Consider the following 21620-nt stretch of genomic DNA (forward strand, 5'->3'; position numbering starts at 1 on the left):
GCTGTGGCTGAACATCGACTGAGAGCTATTGTACAGAGCTTGTGACGCGGCATGCTGGAACGCTGTTGATTGAGGAGGCACTCCAAGATCAGATGCAACGTCTGGCTGGTTTGGACCCTCCATCCGCGGCTCAGAACTCCAGTCTTCCTTCGATGCCCGTTGTTGAGAAAGGGACCCTCAGGCGGCCAGGCGAAGGCCCCACACCCGAACGCCCGGGCGTCAAGCCCACGATCTGCAAAGCCGCGATCAGTGCAGAGATGATCCGCTGTCAGGTGGCAGGCGCGGGCTGTCTGGGGCGATCCTCCTCTGCAAGGTCCCAGGTGGCAAGTCAACAGGAAGAGACCCCGCGCAAATCAGGTGAAGGCCCTTCCAGAGCAGGATTTACGTACCATACAAGGCAATGAAGCCAGTCATGCGAGGGATGACTGAAACACAGCAACAGTCCAGCAATTTTTGGCAGAAAGCGCTCCAGAAAAACTGCTGCACCCCAGACCTGGAGCCAAGATAGGTTCCACGCGTAGCTGGTCACACGCGTAGCCTTACGATTCGGCTCTACCTTGAATTGTCACGTGCCCCGGCGACGATGGGCAGCGACAAGCAGCTGTGGCCCTGCGATTGCCTTCCGTTTCAGACCATTTGGAATTGACAAAGTTGGTTCAACTGTTGGGGATAATTTAAAAGCCCGGGCGAAGGCGTCAGGAGTAGAACGGAAGGAGGCTTGCAGGCTTCACGTTAAGACGATGGCCAACGTAGTGGACATAAGTTCCTCCTCTTTTGCTGGCACAGGTAAGAGGATTGGGACGTTCTGGTTGCAAGCACGTGATTTGCCGGCGTCGTCATAAGTACATCTGACGACACACTACCTTTGTTCAGTGCCTGTCTTTCCTTCACAGCTGAGAGCTGACTGGGGTTGCATTGAATTTACGGAACAGGACTTACGTTCAAGAGGCACAAATGTCATCGATTCGTACAGCAAGTATGTCGAAACGCCGTTGCAGCGCCGCCTGCGAGCTCGAGGACACCGTCCAGCACTGGCGTGGTGAGCGAAGCAGGCAGTGCTTTTAGATTACCAATCGAAGGGCTTGCATCATGAGAACTGCAGGATCATGCTTCTTAGTGATCCATGTGTTGCAAAGAGAAGAGATGCAGACTTGCCAAACCAGCTTCCTGCAAGGTGTCTGGAATATCTTGCGGTGTTTGCAGGTGAAGAAGGCCTTGACTATGACAGAAAAGATCCTGGCGAAGCACAGCAATAACACAACAGTAGTACCAGGGCAGAACATCTGGACTAATGTTGATAAGCTGATGACCCACGATGTCTGCGGACCCGGCACGTTTGGGATCTTTCAGAGGGAGTTTGGAGAGAATGCACAGGTGTGTGGTTGCAACTTGCTCTGATGCAATTATTGTTTGTGTCTCTCACATTGCCTTACAGCCGTCATGAAATCCCTGGCACCTTGTGACAGGTGTGGGACCCCACAAAGATAGTCATCATCCCAGACCACTACATCTTCACTAGTGACCCGCGTGCGAATAGGAACGTGGACATCCTCAGGTGCACAGCTGATCCACTCTTGAGAATTAGCGGTGTTTATGTCTGCTCAAATACTCACCCATAAGATTAGACTGACAGGGCATTCAATGATAATCCAGGGACATGGTGAACAAGTATGGCATTAAATACTTCTACGACATCACAAATCGCTCAGACTTCAGGGCCAACCCAGACTACAAGGGTGTCTGTCATGTGGCGCTGGCTCAGGAGGGGCACTGCAAGCCAGGTACAGGGGTTGGCATTGCAGCTAGCGACTGGATTTCTTATTCAAGCTTTCTAGGGGCTCCTGCAACCTGCGAGTTGGTGTGTTTTGACCCATCAACTCAATGTGTTGCAGGAGAAGTGCTGTTTGGCACAGACTCTCACACATGCAACGCTGGAGCTTTTGGCCAGTTTGCCACAGGCATTGGCAACACTGACGCTGGCTTCATCTTGGGTACCGGCAAGCTGTTGATCAAGGTGACAGCAAGAGCCCATCATTAAACCACTGATCTGCAAGAGGATGCCGCTCCATGTGTTTGTGCCTGCTGTGCGTGACAGTAACACATGTTTGGCAGGTGCCCCCCACAATGAGGTTTGTGCTGGAGGGTGAGATGCCCAGTTACCTGATGGCAAAGGACCTTATCCTGCAAATCATCGGGGAGATCACTGTCGCTGGCGGCACCTACAAGGCCATGGAGTTCACAGGGCCTGTCATTGAGGCAATGACAATGGAGGAGCGCATGACCATCTGCAACATGGTGGTGGAAGCTGGCGCGAAGAACGGTGCAGTCATCTCCATGCCTTTCCCCGTCGATGTTTATGAAATACTTGTGCATACTCCTGTTGCTCGCTCTTTGAAGACTTTCTGGTGGTTTGGTTGAACCGAGAATGGCTTGTACAGGCGTGTGCCCACCGGATGAGACAACCTTTGACTACGTGCGGCAAAGAACAGACGAGCCGTTTGAGGCCGTGCATGCTGATGCTGGCGCCGGGTACATTGAGGAATACCGCTTCGATGTGTCCAAGATAGAGCCCTTGGTGGCCGCGCCGCATTCGCCCGACAATAGAAAAAATGCTCGGGACTGCCGAGACGTGAAGATTGACCGCGTGTACATCGGGTGCGCACCTGCCCTGCTGTCTTGTGCATGCTGACCTTCCATGTGTGGGACAGGGTGCCTTTGATTTTGTCTCTCGCTCCAAGATGGAGCGACCCTTACTGCGCGGCACACGTTTTCTGTGTGATGCTCCTGCTTGTCAATTGAACTGCTGATGTGGGAGCACTGAGATTCAAGTAGGGATGCTCAGAGCACACATTGCTCCATCTATTCAGCTACGCATGGCTCACCAGCAGATGCATGTGCTGCGCAGGTCTTGCACTGGTGGCAAGACGGAGGACTTCATGGCGGCTGCCAAGCTGCTGCACAAGGCTGGCGGGCAGGTGAAGGTGCCCACATTCCTGGTGCCGGCCACGCAGAAGGTCTGGGCCGACCTGTACGGTTTGCCCGTGGCCGGCTGCGATGGCAAAACCGCGGCTCAGATCTTTGAAGCTGCCGGCTGCGACACCCCGGCCCCTCCCAGCTGCGCGGCCTGCCTGGGCGGACCCAAGGACACCTATGCGCGCATGAACGAGCCCCAAGTCTGTGTGTCCACAACCAACAGGTGTGTTTGCAGTGCTTCTTGTCTAGCACGCTGCCGTGACTGTGATCGAGGATGCGTGGATATTCTTGTTGGCTAAGCTAGTAATTTTGTTGGCCCGGCTTCAATGGTTGTGACTGCTGTGCAGGAATTTCCCTGGACGGATGGGTCACAAGGATGGTCAGGTGTACCTGGCCTCGCCGTATACAGCGGCAGCGTCTGCTCTGGCAGGAACTGTGGCAGATCCAAGGGATTTCGGTGCCTGATCGTCTGGCAACCAGTGACTTGACAGTACAGGGAGACAGTGTGTAGACTTGTACTGTTGTGGACGCACTTTGGAGTGTCGGAGTATCTTCAGCATTTGGAGAGCTCTAGAGTGACAATTCCCACATTGCTCATTGTCTGTACAAGTCTGCATGCACGCTATGTAAGTTGACCCTTAACCAAGACCAATGTCTTGGATGGAGCAAAACCTCAGATGAGACCCAGCTAGTGAAATCTATTCTGGTTTATGGTGCTTCTTCCCCTCTAGAAATTGGCTTCAGGCCCTTTGGATTTGCAAGTATTGGGCGCTATATAGCTATATATATGTCGAGTTCACACTCGCCTTGCACAATGCTATAATTTGGATCGAAATCTCGCAAGAGGAGCCCTTGGAATGCCTTTGTCTCGTGAGGACAAGAACTTGACGTGCTTTCCTTGAGCCAACAACGCGCCTGTCTTCTTGCTGCTCAGATTCACATTAATGGTGGCAATGAGCCCCCCAACTTTGACAACCTGTTCACCACCACCATGACAGCAAAATCAGTGGAGCTGAGTTAAGACTGAGCTGCACCGGCAGTGAAAATATCAGCGTTTTAAGTGCATACTGTTGACAGCCCCAGTAGCTCATCGTCTGCTGACTGCAAGAAGGTACCTGCGCGTCTACCACTATCTCCTCTCCTGCAAGCCCTGGTCTCAAGTAGTCGATGCTCATGTTCAAAGAGACACCGCTCTTCTCTGACTGGGTCACTAGAGCTGCGCTTCCCACCACGTCCACAAGAGTAGCTGTGCAGGGCACAAGGTCACTTTGGGAAGTGTGAATGCGTCTTTAGTCATGAAAAAGAGGACAGCGCTGAGCCTTGATAGAGTTTGTCACTCTTTTGGGAATGCATGCCGTTCCCTCTGAGTAGGTATGTGTCGCACCTATACATCCTCCATGGAGAGTACCATATCGATTCTGCACTCTGGGTTCAACTGGAATGATACATGTCACCCTTCCATCGGTCGCTTCGATGTCTCTAATAGTGTTGAGGGCAACTGTATCAAAAACAGGGGCTTGATCGAGGTCAATGTCCTGCAGCCCACTTCCAGTCAGAGCTTCCAAAAATAGTTTGCCAGCTTCAGGTGTTCCCATATTGTGCTATGACAATTAGCAGGGCCCAGGTGGGTTAAGAAGAGGGCAACAAGGTTCACAGACCATGGCATTCACATTGTGAACAAACTCCTGCTTATCTCAAAGATCCTTACTACCATTGTGACAGAAATATGATGCTCTATGTCCAAGTCTAGTATCGAATGGAAAGAACGTAAGATGCAATCGGATTGACGCCAAAATCATGGGTGTCAAGGGAGATTATATATAGAAATAGCAAGTGCCTGACTTTAGCAGTGTTCATCTGTCTTTGCTCGTCCTTCATGCTTGGTTGGAGATATATGATGCAAAGTGGTGAGGGCTCACGTGTGAGCAAGCACGGCTAGGGAATTGCAGGATAGACGCATTGGCATGGGCCCGATGTTTCTAGTAACCTGGCTTTTGGTGGCACCGCTTGCCGTCTTTGCAAGCCTTGATGATATCATTCAGCCATTTCCACTCGATCAGATCACTCTTGAGCGGGACTCCCTGTTCGACAAGGCATTGGCCCTCAACACAGATTACATGCTGCAGCTAAATGCTGACCAGCTCTTGCACACCTTTCGGTTGAATGCCGGTCTGCCTTCCTCAGCACAGCCGTTTACAGGCAGTTGGGAGGATCCATCCTGTGAAGTCAGAGGCCAGTTTATGGGCCATTACCTGAGTGCTTGTTCCATGCTGGTCAACCACACTGGTGCGTCATGACTGGTCAGCCTTCGATTCCTGCAGCATGCTTCATGTTCAGACAAATTTTAAAAGAAAATCCATGTGGCAACTCTTGCTGGCAGCTGAGCATTTCTAACGATGCTGACTTTGTCCTCAGGCAATGGCAAAATAGAGTCCCGGTTGACATACATCATTGATGAGCTACGGAAGGTCCAGATTGCACTGAGTGGAGGTTACCTCTCAGCCTTCCCGGAAGAGCACTTTGTCAGGCTTCAATCTCTTCAGACCGTGTGGGCACCCTTCTACGTGGTGCGCATGCCCTACATGACATGCATGTGGCATGCAGACACATGCACACTGGCTTGAAAACTCCGATGGCCTGACCCAAAGTGCAATGCTGGTAGACATCTGCCTGACTTGTGTAAGTGCAGATTCACAAAATCATGGCCGGCCTGCTGGATGCTCACAACTTCCTGGGTTATGACGTTGCGCTGGAAATGGTCAAAGATGAGGCTGAGCACTTCACGCGCTACTATAACGATGTCGTTGCCACCAACGGCACAGAGCATTGGCTGCGCATGCTGGAAGTAGAGTTTGGGGGGATGAACGAGGTCCTCTTCAATCTTTATGATGTCACAGGAGACCCAGAGCACATTAGGTACACTCCTGCTGGTTTCAAGTACTTGCCAATGAGGAAAGCAAGACTGGAGAGTGTTCATGAGGACATTGTGGTCTCACTGCAGGCTTGCTGAGGCATTCACAAAGCCAAAGTTCTTTGAGCCACTCCTGCAGAACACCGACCCCTTGCCCGGGCTGCATGCAAACACACACCTGGCTCAGGTGAGCAGCTGCTTTGGCGTCACATGGGCGTCCTGTGTCCTCATGATAATGATGAGCAGCATTCTGATGTTCCAGCAATGTGTGTGCAGGTGAATGGCTTTGCAGCACGCTTTGAGAAGGCGAGCCATGATGGAAGCTACGCTGCAGTGACCAACTTCTTTTCCATCGTCACACGGGGTCACAGCTTCGCGACAGGCGGCAACAATGACCACGAGTATTGGGGCCCTCCTCGCCAACTCGCAGATTCCATCTTGCTGGTGAATTCATCCTCTGTTTGCATTAAAATGGGCTGTGACTAAAAATTTAAACAATATCATCTGCCATTCATGCTCTGGGGAGCTACAACGTGCATGCTGAAGCATGCCATAAAAAGTACCACTCTTTTGCAAATCCAATTGCCGTCAAGATGATGCCTGAAGTCTGTGCGACGCCTCCCACAGCAAGAGCACGCAACAGAGACGGAGGAGACCTGCACGCAGTACAACATGCTCAAGATCGCTCGCTACCTGTTCCGCTGGACTGGCGCGCCGGTCTTTGCAGACTACTACGAGCGCGCCATCCTCAATGGCTTGCTCGGAACGCAGCGCATGCCTGCTGACTACTCCCCACACACGTCAAGTGAGCCACTGCAGCAGCGCATCAGCAGCGCTGTGGCTGAAGACTGGTAAGCCCTTTGATATACTATGAATTGCGTTCGTTTGATGCCGAGGTCAGATGGCGTGGCGATGATGTCTTATTAAACCCAATGTGCTGTGTGCCATGGCAGGGTCCCGGAGGCCACAGCAGCCGCCGCAGTGGCGGCCATGGACTTCCAGACAGAGAATTGGCGCACTGCCGCACACCTGCTGTTCACGGGCGGCCGGAGCTCTGCTGAGCGCAATGGGGACGAGCCAGGGCCGGGCGTTGTGATCTACCTGCTTCCCATGGGCTCCGGGCAGACCAAAGGGGGCAGCACGCGTGGCTGGGGTGACCCCCTGCACAGCTTCTGGTGCTGCTATGGGAGCTCTGTGGAGTCCTTCTCCAAGCTGGCAGACTCCATCTTCTTCTACAGGCAAGCGCACTCCTCCTGCCTCACCCTGCATGCCTATCCAGCGCACTTTGTCCAACACTACCTGGCAAAGAATGTCTGATCAAGCATGCTGATTTACTAATGATCGTGTTGTGCGGGGTGGCAGGCGGCCGCCTGATGACAGCGGTGCGCTTGAGCTGTACATCAATCAGTACACCTCCGCCAGCCTGGCGTCCCCTCTGGTTGGCCTCAGCGTCCAGCTGCAGGCCAGCTTTTTCCAGGGCACCACTGCGTCTGCCAACATCACTGTTGCCCCGCTGTCGGCTGCGGCGCATGACAGCACAGCAGAGGTCACACTGAAGCTGCGCATCCCCAGCTGGGCAGTCTCGTCTGGTGTGCGCGTGGAGGTGAATGGTCAGTCCTGGGCTGATTGCGCGCCGGCTGCTGGGCCACAGGCCGGCAGCTTCTGCACAGTCCGGCGCCGTTTTGCTGCAGGTTTGGCCCCTGACCATATTCTCTGTTCTCTGCAACGGCCAGCATTTTCCAAAGCCGATGCAGCTACTTGGATGACTTGATGACGTCTTCCCTTATTTGCTTTGCGCTGTGCTTTGCAGGGGACAAAGTCACGCTCGCCCTGCCCATGTCCATAAGGGCTGAGCGCGTGCAGGATGACCGTCCAGAATATTCCAGCCAACATGTGAGTATTGTAAATTTTAACAGCACATTCATCTATATCCCTGCGCTCTTACATCCTGATGATTACGCTTCGAGCTGAATTACTCTGAGGTTGATGTGAAGGGCATGAGCCTGTGGGCAGGATACCTTGAGGTGACTTGTGCCATTGCAGGCCATTATGATGGGTCCACTTTTGATGGCTGGCATTACCAATGGGTCCCGCAGTATTCAAGCAGATCCCCGCAAGGTTGCTGATCTGCTGACAGACATTTCCAGCCAGGGCCTTGCTAGCTTGATTATCCCTGGAGACTTGCCCCTGCACATTCGCCATGAGGGAGCCATGCTGAGGGCAGAACCAATGAAGGGGCCTTACGCTCTTGATTCCACGTTCAGGCTGCTGGGTTTGAAAGACAGGTGAGTAAAGATCCTATGGTGATGAAAGTTTCTTGTACATTGGTTGATGGAGGCATTGAGCTGATGAGGGCTCTCTGTTGTCAGATCTCCGGTAGCTAATTGGAGCTTCGGCGATGTGGTCATAATTGAGGCTGCAGACATGCCTGGATTCTACCTGCAAGTTGATGACAAACAGGTCAGTATCTTTTTATCTCGTGATGCCCGCTAATGGTTCAAAAAAGCTCCACCGAGTAAGGATGGCTGCCTGTAGGGTGCTGCGATGGTGCTGAGGCAGGTTGGTCCTGGGAGTGCAACAGCCCTGGTGCTGCAACCAGCCAGTCCTGAGGGCCTGGACACGGCTGTATTGCAGCTGGCAGACAGGCCAGACATGGCCGTTGGGCTGCATGAAGGTATTCCCCCTCTCATGCCTCTTCCCTGATGACCCACAGCCACCAGCAATTTGATGAGCTGCTGAGAACCTACTAGTTTGGATCATCTGTACAGATTGAGGATTTATGAGCCACATGGTGCCTCTGAACAGGTGGCCTGCAAGCAGTGCAGCTGCCAGTACAAGCTGCAAGTGATTCGTCTGCAGTGGTTGTGTTCCATATGGCAGCGCCCCTGGCCAAGTACCCGGAGGGAGCAAAGCTTCTGACTGGGGCCGACCGGAAATACATTGTGGCACCGCTCATGAACATCGTGGAAGATAGCTATACACCCTACTTTGATTTCCAGCAGCCCAGCCAATCTGAGATCGTTGCAGCATCATGATCTATGCCGTGTGTGGAAGTACGACAGCAGTAGCACAGGGTACAGGTGCAGAGCAGATATTGAGAGTGCCAGTTGAAAAGGAACTCCAAGAATACTATTAGAGGTTGAAATCACATTGAGGAACAGGTTTGTTGTTATCACATCTGAACATGCATCACCAAATGCAAATGGAATCAAGTGCGTGCTTTATAATCTGCAGGATGTCTCTGCTACAGATATGAATCATATGATAACGTTAGTGTTATATTTTGATGTAGAGTGCCCTGCTGCGCAACATGCTAAGAAGCTGATTGATGTCATGAGTCGACTCAAATATGGACTAATGGACTTATGGAGAATTTCTAGGATGCCCAACCGCAATTGCTGGTCTTGCCTTATCCTTGTGACACCCTTCTAGTGGTTATTCAGATGCTGACTTGAAATTTTAAGGTAGCTAATATATTGTAGTATCTGATTTCAAGTTTCAATAGCTGTTGCATCAGGGCTGCTAGCATCAAAATAGACCATGCATCTGCTGTGAATGATGCGAACAAGATCACAATTTTAATAGTGCATCCTAGCCCTGCGCCTGCGGGCCACACTGGGGCAGGCCCTGGCACCGGCGGCCAGTGACGGCCGCCGGTGCCAGGGCATGGCATGCTAGCGCATATATGATTTGATGATGATGATGATGATGACCGTAATGATGACCGGAGTGACTCGGAGTCATTGATGATCATGAGAGATTAATCTAAAATTACTGAAACTCCATATCGGAGAAGTCCAGCACTGTGGTTTTACAGACTGACATAATGATGATGTCTGTGTCCTTGTGCCAGCCAAGCGGCCAATTGGCCCATCAGGCCCGCAATGCTGTGCATGCATGAGAGTAAAGGTTTAGTAAGCAACACAGGCACGTGCTTTACACAAGTAAGCTCGAGCTCAGCAGGCACATTGCTGCGTTTCGCTTGCCAGATTCCCTGTCCTTCCTTGCGATCTCCCATAAGAACAAGCATCTCAACAGCAAGCACATCCCTGGGAGGCATCTCTCTGTGTCCAAGGGAGATGGCGTTCTGTCTGCATCAGCGTCGCCTGGACGCATCTTCTTCCCTTGAGAGGACACAAATTGCATCAATCTATCTACCTTTGAGTTGCTTTAAGCCTTCATTGCAGCAACGTCCTATCAGAAAGGAAAAATTAAAGTGTCAACGCCGAAATATATGCATTTTGAGCGCAGTTGCAACAGGTGAGAATTTGCACTGCATATCATCTCAAACTCCTGTACTAGCAGAATTGCAGAGCGAGCTTTGATTGCGATGATGCTCGGGCCAACAGAGGCTCTTCTCAGCTGCACTGGTTTTGTGCAGGACCCGGTGATGGTTCAGGTGATTCTGAAGAAATGGAAAAGGCACGTCTGCGGCTGAGCAGGTAATTTGGCACACTTTGTCCAGTGCCACGTACAGACAGTAACATTCCCACCAAGGTCTGAGTGAAAAAATATTGGCTTTGCAGGACGTTTGAGACGCCTAGCATATCTGGTCAGGAGCTGCGGGATCTGATTGTGGAAAAATGGGGCCGATCATATGACACACGTCTCCACAAGCGCGGCCAAAGGTAAGCAAGAGCTTAGCGCAGGTGACAGGCATGCTGCTGGGCTGTCTTGGCGCGTCGTGCAGGATCTGAAAAGCTGAGATCGCACCGTGAGATGCAATGACAACCTCCATTGGGCTCTCCTCAAATTTATCAAGCAAGTGCAGGTACTCGGCACTTCGCTGCATCACACATGCTGACCTTGCGCAGGATGTACCTGCAAATCATGTGGAAGTTTTTGGAGCAGCGCAGCTTTCACCTGAACGAGAATGAGTACCAGGCGCAGCTGGACGCTGTGGCAGAGTATCTCACGCTGTGGAGGGTGGGCCCCACTGTGCGCGCAGCCATCAGGTCAGCCCCGCCGCGAGGCCCAGGCTACACTGGCGGAGGGGGTGCACGAGCGGTGAGTGCACCCTGCTACTCTGAATTCAATTCAACAGTGCAAGCGAAGAAGCATGCAATGTGGTTTAGCTTCCAAGTGCAGGAAACCCTTCCCGGGGAGCAACTGCCACATGCTGATGAGGTAAGGCAAGTTTATTAGATAGAATCTGGATTTTGTGCCACTGTCTTCTGAGGGAAGCATGGGCTGGCAGGTAAGCATCCCGCTGGATGTGCAAGTGGACGGTGCCCGCAGTGGGGAGTGGGACAGCTTTTGACCAGATGCAGCAATGCGGCAAATTTGAGACTACTGTAGACGTTCAGAGTGTAACGAGCAGATTGCATTTTTTGAGAGTGGAGATCTGTCCGAAAGAATACCTGTAGCTTGTCCTTGCCAAAAGGAAGATCGCAGTGTACATTAAAGGAAAGTTTGAGCTAGAAGTGGTTCTGAGCAGACCAATTCCCAGTGAGTGACGGCCCCTCAAAGTTTAAAAGTTGCCCTGGTGCAGCACAAATCACATTTGAACGCCAGACTGTGCCATAGATTGCTTATATTGCACTTGAATAGCTGGACAACAACTATGAAAGTAGCGTGCGCGTGTGAGCAGCTTACGCTATCAATCGGTAATGATGGAGTTTTCATGTTGAGTTGATGGCCCACGGGCATGCCGGCGGCAAGATGCTGCATCTATTGGATGGCGTCAGGTGGCGGCCACTGGCAGTCATTCGCCCGGTGCGGCGGCAGCGGCGACCGCTGCGGCAGTACTAATGTTTTTGCAACCGTTGTGACAAGTAAGGGAATAATCGTGTGACAATGGAGTAATCATCGTGTCACTGTTCCACGCAGATAACAGATTACATAATCAGCAGTGCTGCCAGCAGTGCTCATATCCAACTTGGTTTGAATTTGGTTGAAAACGCCGGGGCCCGGGGCATCATGATCATGATGCAAACATGCATGCGGCCGCGGGCTCATGGCAACAACTGTGAGCAATGTACATGCATGCGAACAGTCCAGCCTAGCTAGCTGAGCTTTGCTGTTCGGAGCCAAGGTTTCAACTCGCCCTCTCATGGATCCCCAGAAAAATATTGGGAAGGCATGCCATGTGTGATGAATGGGAATGGGATAATATCATGCACTTTCGGAAGTCGATGTCGATGATTATTGAGAATGGCAAACACATAATATTGGCGATAGATGTTCTTGTGTATGCGTCATTAAATATCTTTCTAGCTTCGCCGGTGAGCAAATGCAAGATTGGTATACAATCAGGATCTCCTTGTGCGCATTGCAAAGCATATCCTCACCAGCTCTGGGGATATCAATACCTTGTTGATCGTCTGCACAACCAATTGATGTTTACATCGTAGATCTGAACAGCCAAGCCAGAAGTGCACCGTTTGTGAGCGAATGGCGTCACCGATCACCTTGGCATTGGACTGGACTCTGAACACGAATCATTCCGGATTCGTTGTTGCGAAGGCCAAAAACTACTACACGGATGAAGGATTGGACGTATCTCTCATCTCACCAGGATCTGATTATAAACCTCCAGCAGATCTTGTCCGAACTGGGAGCGCGACATTCGGGATTACACCAAGCGAAACAGTAATCAGTTCTCTGACGCGCAGTCCTCAATTGAAGGTGATATGCCCTTTTGTCCTGCAAAAACATCCTTCGTCGTCTGGACATTACTTGTGAGGTGCATGATGGGTGACTGATGTACACTCAAGGAGCCTTGGATGCTCAGGCCATCGCCACGCTACTGGAAGAGGATACTAGCGCGATCGTGACACTCAAATCAAGCGGCATCGACGCACCTTCCAAGCTGGATGGCAAGATCTATGCAAGTTATGCAGCCAGGTGGGTACAGCATCCACTACTGCGGAGTCTGCCTTGGGCCTGAAAGCAGGACAGAAGACCTGGTTCATGTCACCACTTTCACATCAAGTGGTGCATGTCAGGTATGAGGGGAGGATTGTACAAGAGATCATCAGAGCTGATGGTGGAAAGGGGGACTTCAGAGAGGCTACACCCTCTGTCATGGGCATATGGGATACTCTGCTGAAGGTGCGATTGACCATGATGTTGTTTGCAGTACATTCACGGTTCCTACATGGCAACCACGTTGAGCTCCTGTGCTTGACGTCGGAGAATTAAGAGACGCCGCATGTATTCATGTGGCTGTTCTTACTGTGGCTGATCAGCAAGGTCTGTCCTTTGCACAGGGAGAAGCAGATGCAACTTGGATTTTTTTGGGCTGGGAGGGTGTTGACGCTCAGATCAAGGGTGTCGAGCTAAACGCCTTCAAGCTGGGTGATTATGGGATTCCGTATGGCTACACGCCGCTCTTGGTGGCCCTGCCACAGTTTCTCCGGTAAGACTTCCTAAACAATACACCAAATTCCCTCAAAACTGCTGCTTTGACCATGGCATAATTTCCTGGGGCTGTGAAGTCAATGCATGCATGGTCGCATGCAGGGACTATCCAGATGTTGCCCGGGCCTTCCTTCGGGCAACCTCTCGTGGATTCCAGTACACAGCAGAGCACCCGGCGGAGGCAGCGCAGTATCTCCTGGCTGCAGCACCAGATAGCATGGACAAAAAACTTGCACTTGCATCTCAGCAAATGGTGTCAAAGGTGTGCAGACACCAGGCATTGTAATTAATAATTACTAATTATCATCCCCTCAGATGCTGCGAATGGAACATTATGTTGCACCTGTTCTGGCTCAGTCTGAGGTGTGCTGGACCTAATAATTTGTCTGGGCTTGGTGCAGCACTATCTGGACGCTGGAGGGAGGTGGGGTCACATGCGTGCAGAGCGCTGGGACAAGTTTCTGGACTGGCTGGGCGACAAGGGTCTGCTGACAAGCGCCATGCCCTCGCGCAATCCTGTGGATGGTGTCAGCGCTTCACTTGATGACCTCAGGAGCGGCAGAGCTGGAGAACCGCACCCGCGGTCTTCCATCAATGCTGCGGATCTGTACACGAACGAATTCTTGCCCTAGATTGGCAGAGAAGTGGCCTCGGACAGATTGGTGCATGTTTAGATGGAGAGAGAGAGTATACTCGTTCAGTTTTTAGAACCGAGCCTGGCGTTTGTGACCAGATTTCCTTTCAGGCCATGGGTGTGAAACAAGTGCCTCCTTGCGCGTGTCTGTGTGCACAGGTACACCTCGATGAGCTGGCAGCGGTGTCACATACGAACGGTTTGCAAGATTGACTTGTTGAGTCAATTAATGTAGGCATTGTCTTGAGGCAAAAATCAGCATGAAAGATTTGGGCTTGCAAGTGTTCATCAGACCAGCCGGTCACCGTGCATGTTTGACACTGCGCAGTGTCACACTGACGGTCAACAGCACGCCCATGCAGGAGCTGCTATAGCTAGCGCTGAGCGGCATCTGCACTGGTTTCAGGCCCGGCATATTGGACGTCATCACATTCAGCACCTGAAATGAGGGTAGTTTCCAACATAAAGCAGATACATGGGGCGCTGCATAGTGTCCACTGGCATGCAAGAGTGCCTGCAGCATGCACAGCAGGCTGGATGACTCATCACTTCAGGAAATAGGAACCTCATTCTAGCGTGTGGCAATGAACCAGATTCATTAGGTTAAGGCATGCTTGAATGGAATTGCTACACGAGGGGTTTGACTCATCGCAGTGTATACAAGTTCAGAACCTTTCAACCCTGCACATGCGGATCGATGAACCTAGATCTGAACATAGCATAGGACACCATTCTAATGTTATTGCTGAAATCCGATGTGCGCGCTGATTTTAACTTTACAAGAAGAACAGCAACTTTTAGCTGGCGTCAAGGCCACAAGTGGTTAAGGATATGTTGCATACCGAACGCACACTGGCAGCGCCCATTCAATAAAGGATTGCACAACAGTCCTTTCACAGGTATATCACCAAAGGATGCAGATCAGTTGAGAATGCCAGTGGCAGCCAATATAGAGGGCTCACCACGCAAGACCAAAAAGCGCCAGAGCTTTCTCAGGTCAGCTCCCCATTTTGTATCATGCAAGAGTCTTAAATTTTGATCTTGCTAGCACAGGAGCAAACTTCAGGTGTAGGTGACCTTTTGTGCAGGTCCGGGCAGTCAAATGATCTGCCTGCGACGATTGCTGATAGCGCAAAAGATGTGGAGAGCGGGCAGCAGGACAGCAACAGCACACCGGGGGGCGAGGGATTTGCTGGCCCATTGGGCAGATCCAGACCGTCTTGGAAGCTTGCTCCAAGGTTTGGAGCAGGAAAGGGGCTCAGCGATGTAGCAAAGGGGCAGCTGTGCCTCATGTGTGTGGCTGCGTTGTGGGGATCATATGGCCCTGCGATTCGGTGTGTATTGCTGGCGCAGATGCCTCCACCTGCACCGATCTGTAGATCAAGACTAGATGAAGCTCGCATGTCCCCATTGACATCTTGATGCACACTAAGAAATGCATGCATGATTAGTGCCACATGGCTGCAGGTATATCTACTCCTTCAAAGGGCCACCGAGTGCAGAAGCACTGACAGCGGTGAGAGCAGTGCTGCAAGCACTGATCCTCCTGGTATCTTCCATGGTGATCTCTGGTGGTCAACGTCACAGAAAGCTGCGCAGTGAAGAAGTCCCCGACGCTGCACAGCACGTCGAGCCAAGGGTCAGTGGCAGATCTGCTAGCCAGCCTTAATGCTGAATATGCTCACCCACCACTCTTTGGTCAAGCTCTTCTATGTGCTAAGTAGACATTGCATTCTTTTGATTAGTCTTGTGCATGCCAGGATGCGGGACCGTCCTCTGGTTTTCGGCAGCCATATTACACTCTGAGTTCCTGGTTGGGGGGCACCACCAACAATGTGGCTCTGGCTGGAGCAGAGCTGGGGCTGTGGAATTTTCTAGCGACCTCTTCACAGGTCGGCCCCTTACCATCTCTGTCAATGTGCTCGCAAACATGTCTGTTGGAGTAATGTGGATGTGCAGATGTAGTCAGGAAAGGCAAGATTGGTGCTTTCCTTTGGACTCGCATGCGCTTTTGCTCTGATAGCAATGCACCCGTCAGTAGATGCACAGTCAGTAGATAGCGAATTTATGCAGGCTTTGGGGCTCGAGATCACTTCTGCCACGAGAGGTTCATTCCTCATTCAGGCAAGGATGCAGGCGCTGTCAACTCAAATCTCTAGTGACACATCGAGTTGTGGCTCTTGCATGTATACTCTGTTGCACATGTATCCTTGCTTGTGGATTGCTCACAGATTGCGCCTTCTGACCCTGCGGTGCCATGCAGCTGACAGCCTTGCTCACGCCTGCCTTAGCGATGGTGGCGGGAGAGAAACCGGCCAAGTCCGTCTGGCTGGGCTGCATTGTAGCAATGGGCGGCGCTGTCCTCCTGACTCTTGACAATGCCTCTGTTGTTGCGCCGCCTGCAAACGCGGCCCACATCGCTTTTGGTATGGCATGCCTGCCACTCTTACTTTCACATCCTGTGCTTTTGGGCTCAGAGGAGGGCCCATTGGTTTGCGCATGCAGCCAGAGGATGACAATTGCTGCTCAACATGCTTGAATTATACTTTATCACAGGTGGGGACGCGTGTATTTTGGCAGCAGCATTCTTTTATTCCTTGGCGACCGTCCGCTTGAGCAGGCTAGCTGCAAATGTCTCTTCCCTCGAGCTTGCCACATCAAAGTCGCTTGCACTCGCCATTATATCCCTTGGCTGGGTGGGCCTGTCTGCTGCCAGTCAGGTAGCGCTTTCCTCCACCCTCATGCACATGCTCACATGACGCCCTATCAATAAAGTATTGCTGCAAGATTGTCCCTCATCAGATTTCAGACAGGAAGGTGGAGTATTGACCGTGCAAGACGGCACAGGTGGCATCCCACGAGTCCCTGCTCACACTCTGGGAGGGCTATGCTGATCCTGGCGCATGGCTGGTATTACTGTGGTCGGCACTGGGCCCCGGTGCACTGGCTGCTTACTTACAGACGAGGGTATGCAATTAATCTTTTGCCCCTTCTATCTTTGCTAAATTTTCTACATTGACATGTAACTTGCTTCACAATCTGCACCATGGCCTGCAACAAGAAAGAGTGTGATGGCTTCCTGCAGGGGCAGAGCAAGGTTACTGCGGCTCAGGCACAGATTATATTTTCAAGCCTGCCGCTTTGGAGCGCCTTCTTTGCTGGCTTGCTGCTGCATGGTGAGAAGATGGGAGTGCTGGGCTGGTTGGGAGGATTGACAATTTTGTTTGCAGGCATTGTTGCATCAAGAAAGTGAATGCCCCACGCAATGCACAAAGGATCCATCGCTGATCAGCGACAGATGCCAGCAAATGTCCTCATCAGCCATTTACAAAAGAGAATACCAAATTACACATGTATTTTTAAATCCCTGCACCAATTTGTCCGCAATGCCTTTCAAGCTATGGGGTGGCCACACTTCGAATTGAACTGTGTGTCAAATTTGTGCTCATTTGAAGGGCGCATTCAAATGATATCAGATCGATCTTAGTCGTTGTAAGGTCACCCGACTGACACATCCAGATCATGAGGAGACCACAGCATAATTTGCTGCAACAAATCTATGCAGTGATTCACTGCCAGTGGAGCCTCACCTATGATACATTCATTTTACATTGAATAGCCTCCGGTCACAAACGTTTAAAAGGCCACCCTTACTGATAGCACTCAGCACCGGGTTGCATTAGGTTTCTGTGCTCCCAAGTACTTCTTGCTCAAACCTGCGCAGCCTCTTGAACTCCTCATTGTACACCTCGCGAGTCCTGACGTACAGCCAGTATGATGCAACTGATTGCAGGGCAGCCATCCCTGAAATGACAAGGAAGCTCAACCTGTGCAACCAGCACACTGTTTTTAGCATGCTCTCACAGGATTCATGCAACGAAAGGACATGTCAAAATTGCCCTTCTTTCAACAGAACCAAGAAATCGAGTGTGCATTGCTAGAATGTCCAATCTGTGACCCACCTGTAGCAGTCAGATCCATAGCAGGTGCCATAAGGATCGTCATGGGCAGTTCCACGGATATCATAGACATTGCCGGCCAGCATTGCCGAGCACAGAAAGCCGCCCACGGTCGGCGCCAGATGCATGACAGCATGGTTTGAGGCAAAGTGGTGCAGACCGAACAACTCGGAGGTGAGCACCTGCACACGACAACATGCCACATCCTGACCAGATTGACAAGAAAGCATTCTTCTGGTCCTGTATCTACGCGAGACATTCCAAAGTGCTGTTGTGTATGCAAGGCAGCTGACATCCTATTGAAAAGGAATAAATTGATAAAGTGATGCGAATAATTCAACAGCTCACCGGCATGAGGCTCCAGTGCCAGCCGAAGACAAAGCCCAGCATCATGGCACATGCCAGCAGCCAGCGCAGGCTTGTGAAGGCGCTGAGCAGTGCCGCCACGCATGTCATCAGCGATGCCACCACCGCAAATATCGTCCTGCAATGTGCCAAGTTCCAGTAATCGCTCAGGACCCTGCTGGCTGCTACTTCTGAAAAGTCGTTTTCCATCTCTTGTCCCTCTATTTCTATGGGTACCCAATACCATCACGGAGATTGCAAACCTGCATCACTTCCATGAGTAGCACATTTGTTCTAAAGCAACAGGGTCCAGGAGAGAGAGGAGCAGCCAGTGCATGCACCTGGGGGTGCCGCGCGCATGCAGCAGCCTCTCAGGGACGTAGCCGCCGACCATGCGGCCGACGGTGTTGAGCGTGGTGAAAAGCAGCACGTAGATTCCCTGCCCCTCGCGCCTGCCCCCCAGCGCCTCCACCATCTGGCCCAGGTTGTTCAGCATCGTGAAGCCTGCGCCCATCAATGCGCTGTCTGAATCGCGCCCCGCATGCAGGAGAAAAAGAAGATCACACATCTCTCAGCCACCTAGGGCTGACCAGATGGCATTCAGGTCAAACACTGACTAGATGTCTTGTCAGGGAATGATTCAAGCACATACTTTGGAATAGGAATGGACCCACGCGCTCCAGACTTATGCATCAAACATGCGGGCGTCTGGCTGATGATTCCTGTGTCCCGCGATATGCAGTCGAAGCTGTGTAATAAAGATGGCCAGTGAAACTTCGAGTCCGGACCGTGGATCGCTGAATATGACAGTGACTTTCAAGAGTCGGGGGGCGCACCAGCCCCCATGCCGACCATCAGCGCGCTCCACAGCATCCAGTAGTTCAGGCTCACCTGCATGCGCACGACACCCCTCGAAGCTTAGAATGACCAACAGAGACACGAAGCCCTTAAACATTTGCAAGAGAAAATGGCCCCAATTGCATGATCTGGTCTAGATCAGTACTGTGCCGAGGAAGCCAGGCATTGTTTATTCCAAAGGGATTCCGTTTCGAGTGACTTGGACTAGGACTTCAACTAGGGGCTCTCAAGGAACTTGATCCAGGTGCGCACCAGGCACTGGGGCAGCGTGTACTCTGGCATGCCCTCTCCCTCTGCTGGCTGCAGGTTGGTGCTTGAGGGGTAGCGCTGCTCTGCCGAGGGTCCCCTCCTGGAGGGCCCCTCCTGCTTCCCCTCCCTGTTCCCCAGCAGCTGTGCACTCTCCACGTCCTCCCCACCCTCCTCTCTCCTGCTCATTGGCAGACGCAACTCAAGCTATGCCATGATATTGATGACTCCTTTGTACCCAGTCCAGTCTGCTTGATAGATTGTTTGATGGAGTGTCATTCCAGGGGCGCATGCTACATGGAAGACGATGTACTCACCGCTCGCTGTTCTCAAAAGCTGGCAGAGGTGCAGGCCGGCTCGTCAAGCCCCCAGATCCCAAAGGCGTCAGCAGCACGAGAAACAGTAGTAGGATCACGCCGATCATGATGCCTCTCTGCTGGGACATGCTGTAAGGGTACACCTCCGAGACGGAGGCTGTTATGAGCTGGTAGACTACTATGGCGCCTGCAACGGCGTAGGTTGCCAGAAAGCGGCCCCCTGCACATCATCCACACAATCCTGATGATGGGGCCTCATTCCTCGCACACACTTATTGTTTGCTGGCTAGGAAGGAGAAAGCAGTGGTTCCTGAAAGCATTTACACACCTGTGGAGAGATACCAATGGTCGTGCGTGATTTCAGCTTGCTCAACATAAGGGACGTGGTTCAGCAGTGGAACGGTGAGCACAGCAACAAAGAGCGGCAGCACAGCCACAAACAGCAGGAAGCTGAGTCCGTCTGGCTGATAGGCGCCGAGATAGATGCTAGATGCTAGGCTGGCACTGACCCCCAAGAAAGACTTCAGAGTACCTGGCAGCAGGCACACAAACCATCTATCATCTTCACTTTGAATCTAGAGAAGTACACAAGAAGAAGTAGGTTGTAGCAAATTCGATCTGCAGGGCAAGAGAAGGGTTTAGAACACACCGCCAACATTGCCACGTTCGTTGGGGAAATTCCGCATGCATGTCACGATCGCTGCAGAGTCAAGAAAGACCACAGCGCTCGAGCCTAAGAGGGCAAATGCTGCCAGGACCCAGTAGGGGAGAGACACATAGCCCTTCGCTGCAGCCCACACCATGAAGAATCCGACAAAGTGATTCAAGCAGCCCCATGCAGCAATGAGCCTGCATCAGCAGAAGAACAGCCTGCCATTTAGGAGCTGCACAATGGGCAATGAGGCGATGTTGAAGGCTTGCTCAGATCCTTTACAGGAGTAAAATGCATTTGCCCACATGCCTGATCAAGCACAGCAGAAGCGGGCTTCTCACCTGGGCCCAAACTTATGGTGGTGCCTCAAGTAATCATAAGTGAGACCGGGAATCCTGCACACAATTTAGGCATCAGCCACAAAGCTCTCGTTGCTCAAAGCAGTAGTGTGGAGTATTCCTGTGCAAAGCTTTCTTGGCAAAATCCCCTTGCTTACATCCATAGGAACAGTGAAGCCGTACCAAGAAAAATAACCGCCGCTCACAAGGCATGAGCCAAGAGTCTCCAGCTGGGGCTGTGTGAACCCAAACGCCTGTTCCACCATCACCAGATCAATTTGGCCTGTGGGAATTTGTCAACAGCAGGTCTGCAGCACGGCACAGCGAAGGGCAAGAAATGGTTGGCACCATGAGATCGATCAATTTTCAAATGAATGATGTTACCTCCTTGAGCGCTGGTGAGTACAAGCTGAAGGTGTAGCACAAACCACCGCAGATCTGGAGAAAGACTGCAGCCACATTTGTGGCCCATTTGTTGACGTACATGCGTGTGATCTTCGGGCCAGCAGCCGAAGGAGCAACCTGCTCGAAGGTTCTAATTTCCACCGTTTTGCTTTCGTTCACGGTCTTTCAGGAGTCAACTTCCCATGACCTTCTGTGCCCTGGCTATCCAAAACTGTTGTACCCCTCCTCGCGATTGTTCCAACAAGAGACTAACTAGATATGAAGAGAAATTAATTGAAAAAATTGTTGAAACTAGGTGCTTTCAAGTCTTATACTTGGACGCAATGTTTGTTCCGACACTGTTAATTCCAATTTTCTGGCCCGTGCAACACATCACAATTACAGGATCGCACGATTCTACGCTGCAAACATTCCAAATTGATTCCCGGAGTGTCTTCTCCTCCTCCTTCCCCGCAAAACTTCCTCATCTTGACGTCAAGGCGCACGTGCCTCGACTCCAAAAATAAGCTGGAACACAAGGCCGGGGGCTTGGGAATTCCCGTCATATTTCGAGTGTAACCTGACTCATTTATCCTCGGATCCTTCCAGGAATTTGATTGCAACAACGCAAGGAGAGAATT

General features: G+C 51.6%; 5 protein-coding genes across 5 annotated transcripts; 4 read left to right on the plus strand and 1 right to left on the minus strand.

Annotated features, from left to right (window-relative positions):
* Nucleotides 1-637: 637 nt before the first annotated feature.
* On the plus strand, nucleotides 638-4728 carry COCSUDRAFT_32663 (large subunit of isopropylmalate dehydratase). Its single transcript, XM_005649988.1, has 12 exons — nucleotides 638-786; nucleotides 933-1039; nucleotides 1204-1374; nucleotides 1467-1555; nucleotides 1654-1781; nucleotides 1893-2014; nucleotides 2113-2320; nucleotides 2439-2655; nucleotides 2906-3196; nucleotides 3321-3952; nucleotides 4092-4219; nucleotides 4358-4728. The coding sequence occupies exons 3-10, from the start codon at nucleotides 1222-1224 to the stop codon at nucleotides 3436-3438; spliced, it is 1326 nt and encodes a 441-aa protein (XP_005650045.1). The 5' UTR covers nucleotides 638-786; nucleotides 933-1039; nucleotides 1204-1221; the 3' UTR covers nucleotides 3439-3952; nucleotides 4092-4219; nucleotides 4358-4728.
* Nucleotides 4729-4946: 218 nt separating this feature from the next.
* COCSUDRAFT_13878 (DUF1680-domain-containing protein) lies at nucleotides 4947-8173 on the plus strand (the record flags this gene model as incomplete). The annotated part of the gene is made up of 10 exons (XM_005649989.1): nucleotides 4947-5259; nucleotides 5389-5540; nucleotides 5663-5889; nucleotides 5975-6071; nucleotides 6161-6328; nucleotides 6518-6689; nucleotides 6966-7171; nucleotides 7293-7575; nucleotides 7695-7777; nucleotides 7928-8173. 10 exons carry the CDS (start codon nucleotides 4947-4949, stop codon nucleotides 8171-8173), a joined length of 1947 nt encoding a protein of 648 aa, XP_005650046.1.
* Nucleotides 8174-9880: 1707 nt separating this feature from the next.
* On the plus strand, nucleotides 9881-11679 carry COCSUDRAFT_32664 (hypothetical protein). Its single transcript, XM_005649990.1, has 5 exons — nucleotides 9881-10144; nucleotides 10266-10326; nucleotides 10411-10512; nucleotides 10699-10891; nucleotides 11082-11679. The coding sequence occupies exons 2-5, from the start codon at nucleotides 10298-10300 to the stop codon at nucleotides 11142-11144; spliced, it is 387 nt and encodes a 128-aa protein (XP_005650047.1). The 5' UTR covers nucleotides 9881-10144; nucleotides 10266-10297; the 3' UTR covers nucleotides 11145-11679.
* A 598-nt stretch (nucleotides 11680-12277) lies between these two features.
* COCSUDRAFT_13947 (NMT1-domain-containing protein) lies at nucleotides 12278-13878 on the plus strand (the record flags this gene model as incomplete). The annotated part of the gene is made up of 6 exons (XM_005649991.1): nucleotides 12278-12511; nucleotides 12618-12730; nucleotides 12832-12937; nucleotides 13096-13244; nucleotides 13349-13508; nucleotides 13648-13878. The coding sequence occupies 6 exons, from the start codon at nucleotides 12278-12280 to the stop codon at nucleotides 13876-13878; spliced, it is 993 nt and encodes a 330-aa protein (XP_005650048.1).
* Nucleotides 13879-17207: 3329 nt separating this feature from the next.
* COCSUDRAFT_46741 (MFS general substrate transporter) lies at nucleotides 17208-21149 on the minus strand. The gene is made up of 12 exons (XM_005649992.1): nucleotides 20980-21149; nucleotides 20779-20849; nucleotides 20599-20652; nucleotides 20255-20454; nucleotides 19934-20137; nucleotides 19606-19825; nucleotides 19295-19469; nucleotides 19021-19075; nucleotides 18526-18688; nucleotides 18188-18323; nucleotides 17843-18021; nucleotides 17208-17707 (listed from the first exon to the last, which is right to left on the minus strand). The coding sequence occupies exons 1-12, from the start codon at nucleotides 21079-21081 to the stop codon at nucleotides 17560-17562; spliced, it is 1707 nt and encodes a 568-aa protein (XP_005650049.1). The 5' UTR covers nucleotides 21082-21149; the 3' UTR covers nucleotides 17208-17559.
* Between the last annotated feature and the right edge of the window lie 471 nt (nucleotides 21150-21620).

The sequence above is a fragment of the Coccomyxa subellipsoidea genome (genome assembly GCF_000258705.1).
Source record: "Coccomyxa subellipsoidea C-169, whole genome shotgun sequence".
In the NCBI taxonomy this organism is placed as follows: Eukaryota; Viridiplantae; Chlorophyta; class Trebouxiophyceae; family Coccomyxaceae; genus Coccomyxa; species Coccomyxa subellipsoidea.

What these genes read in the sequence shown, in the direction of transcription:
- COCSUDRAFT_32663 (XM_005649988.1), top strand. Translation starts at nt 1,222, where the DNA reads ATGACAGAAAAGATCCTGGCGAAGCACAGCAATAACACAACAGTAGTA. An exon ending in AGTTTGGAGAGAATGCACAG is followed by an intron (nt 1,375 to 1,466) that starts GTGTGTGGTTGC and finishes ACCTTGTGACAG; the next exon opens with GTGTGGGACCCCACAAAGAT. An exon ending in ATTGACCGCGTGTACATCGG is followed by an intron (nt 2,656 to 2,905) that starts GTGCGCACCTGC and finishes TGTGCTGCGCAG; the next exon opens with GTCTTGCACTGGTGGCAAGA.
- COCSUDRAFT_32664 (XM_005649990.1), top strand. Translation starts at nt 10,298, where the DNA reads ATGGAAAAGGCACGTCTGCGGCTGAGCAG. An exon ending in CTCCACAAGCGCGGCCAAAG is followed by an intron (nt 10,513 to 10,698) that starts GTAAGCAAGAGC and finishes GACCTTGCGCAG; the next exon opens with GATGTACCTGCAAATCATGT. An exon ending in GCGGAGGGGGTGCACGAGCG is followed by an intron (nt 10,892 to 11,081) that starts GTGAGTGCACCC and finishes ATGGGCTGGCAG; the next exon opens with GTAAGCATCCCGCTGGATGT.
- COCSUDRAFT_46741 (XM_005649992.1), bottom strand. Translation starts at nt 21,081, where the DNA reads ATGTACGTCAACAAATGGGCCACAAATGTGGCTGCAGTCTTTCTCCAG. An exon ending in AGCGGCGGTTATTTTTCTTG is followed by an intron (nt 20,653 to 20,778) that starts GTACGGCTTCAC and finishes AATTGTGTGCAG; the next exon opens with GATTCCCGGTCTCACTTATG. An exon ending in CACCATAAGTTTGGGCCCAG is followed by an intron (nt 20,455 to 20,598) that starts GTGAGAAGCCCG and finishes CTGCTGATGCAG; the next exon opens with GCTCATTGCTGCATGGGGCT.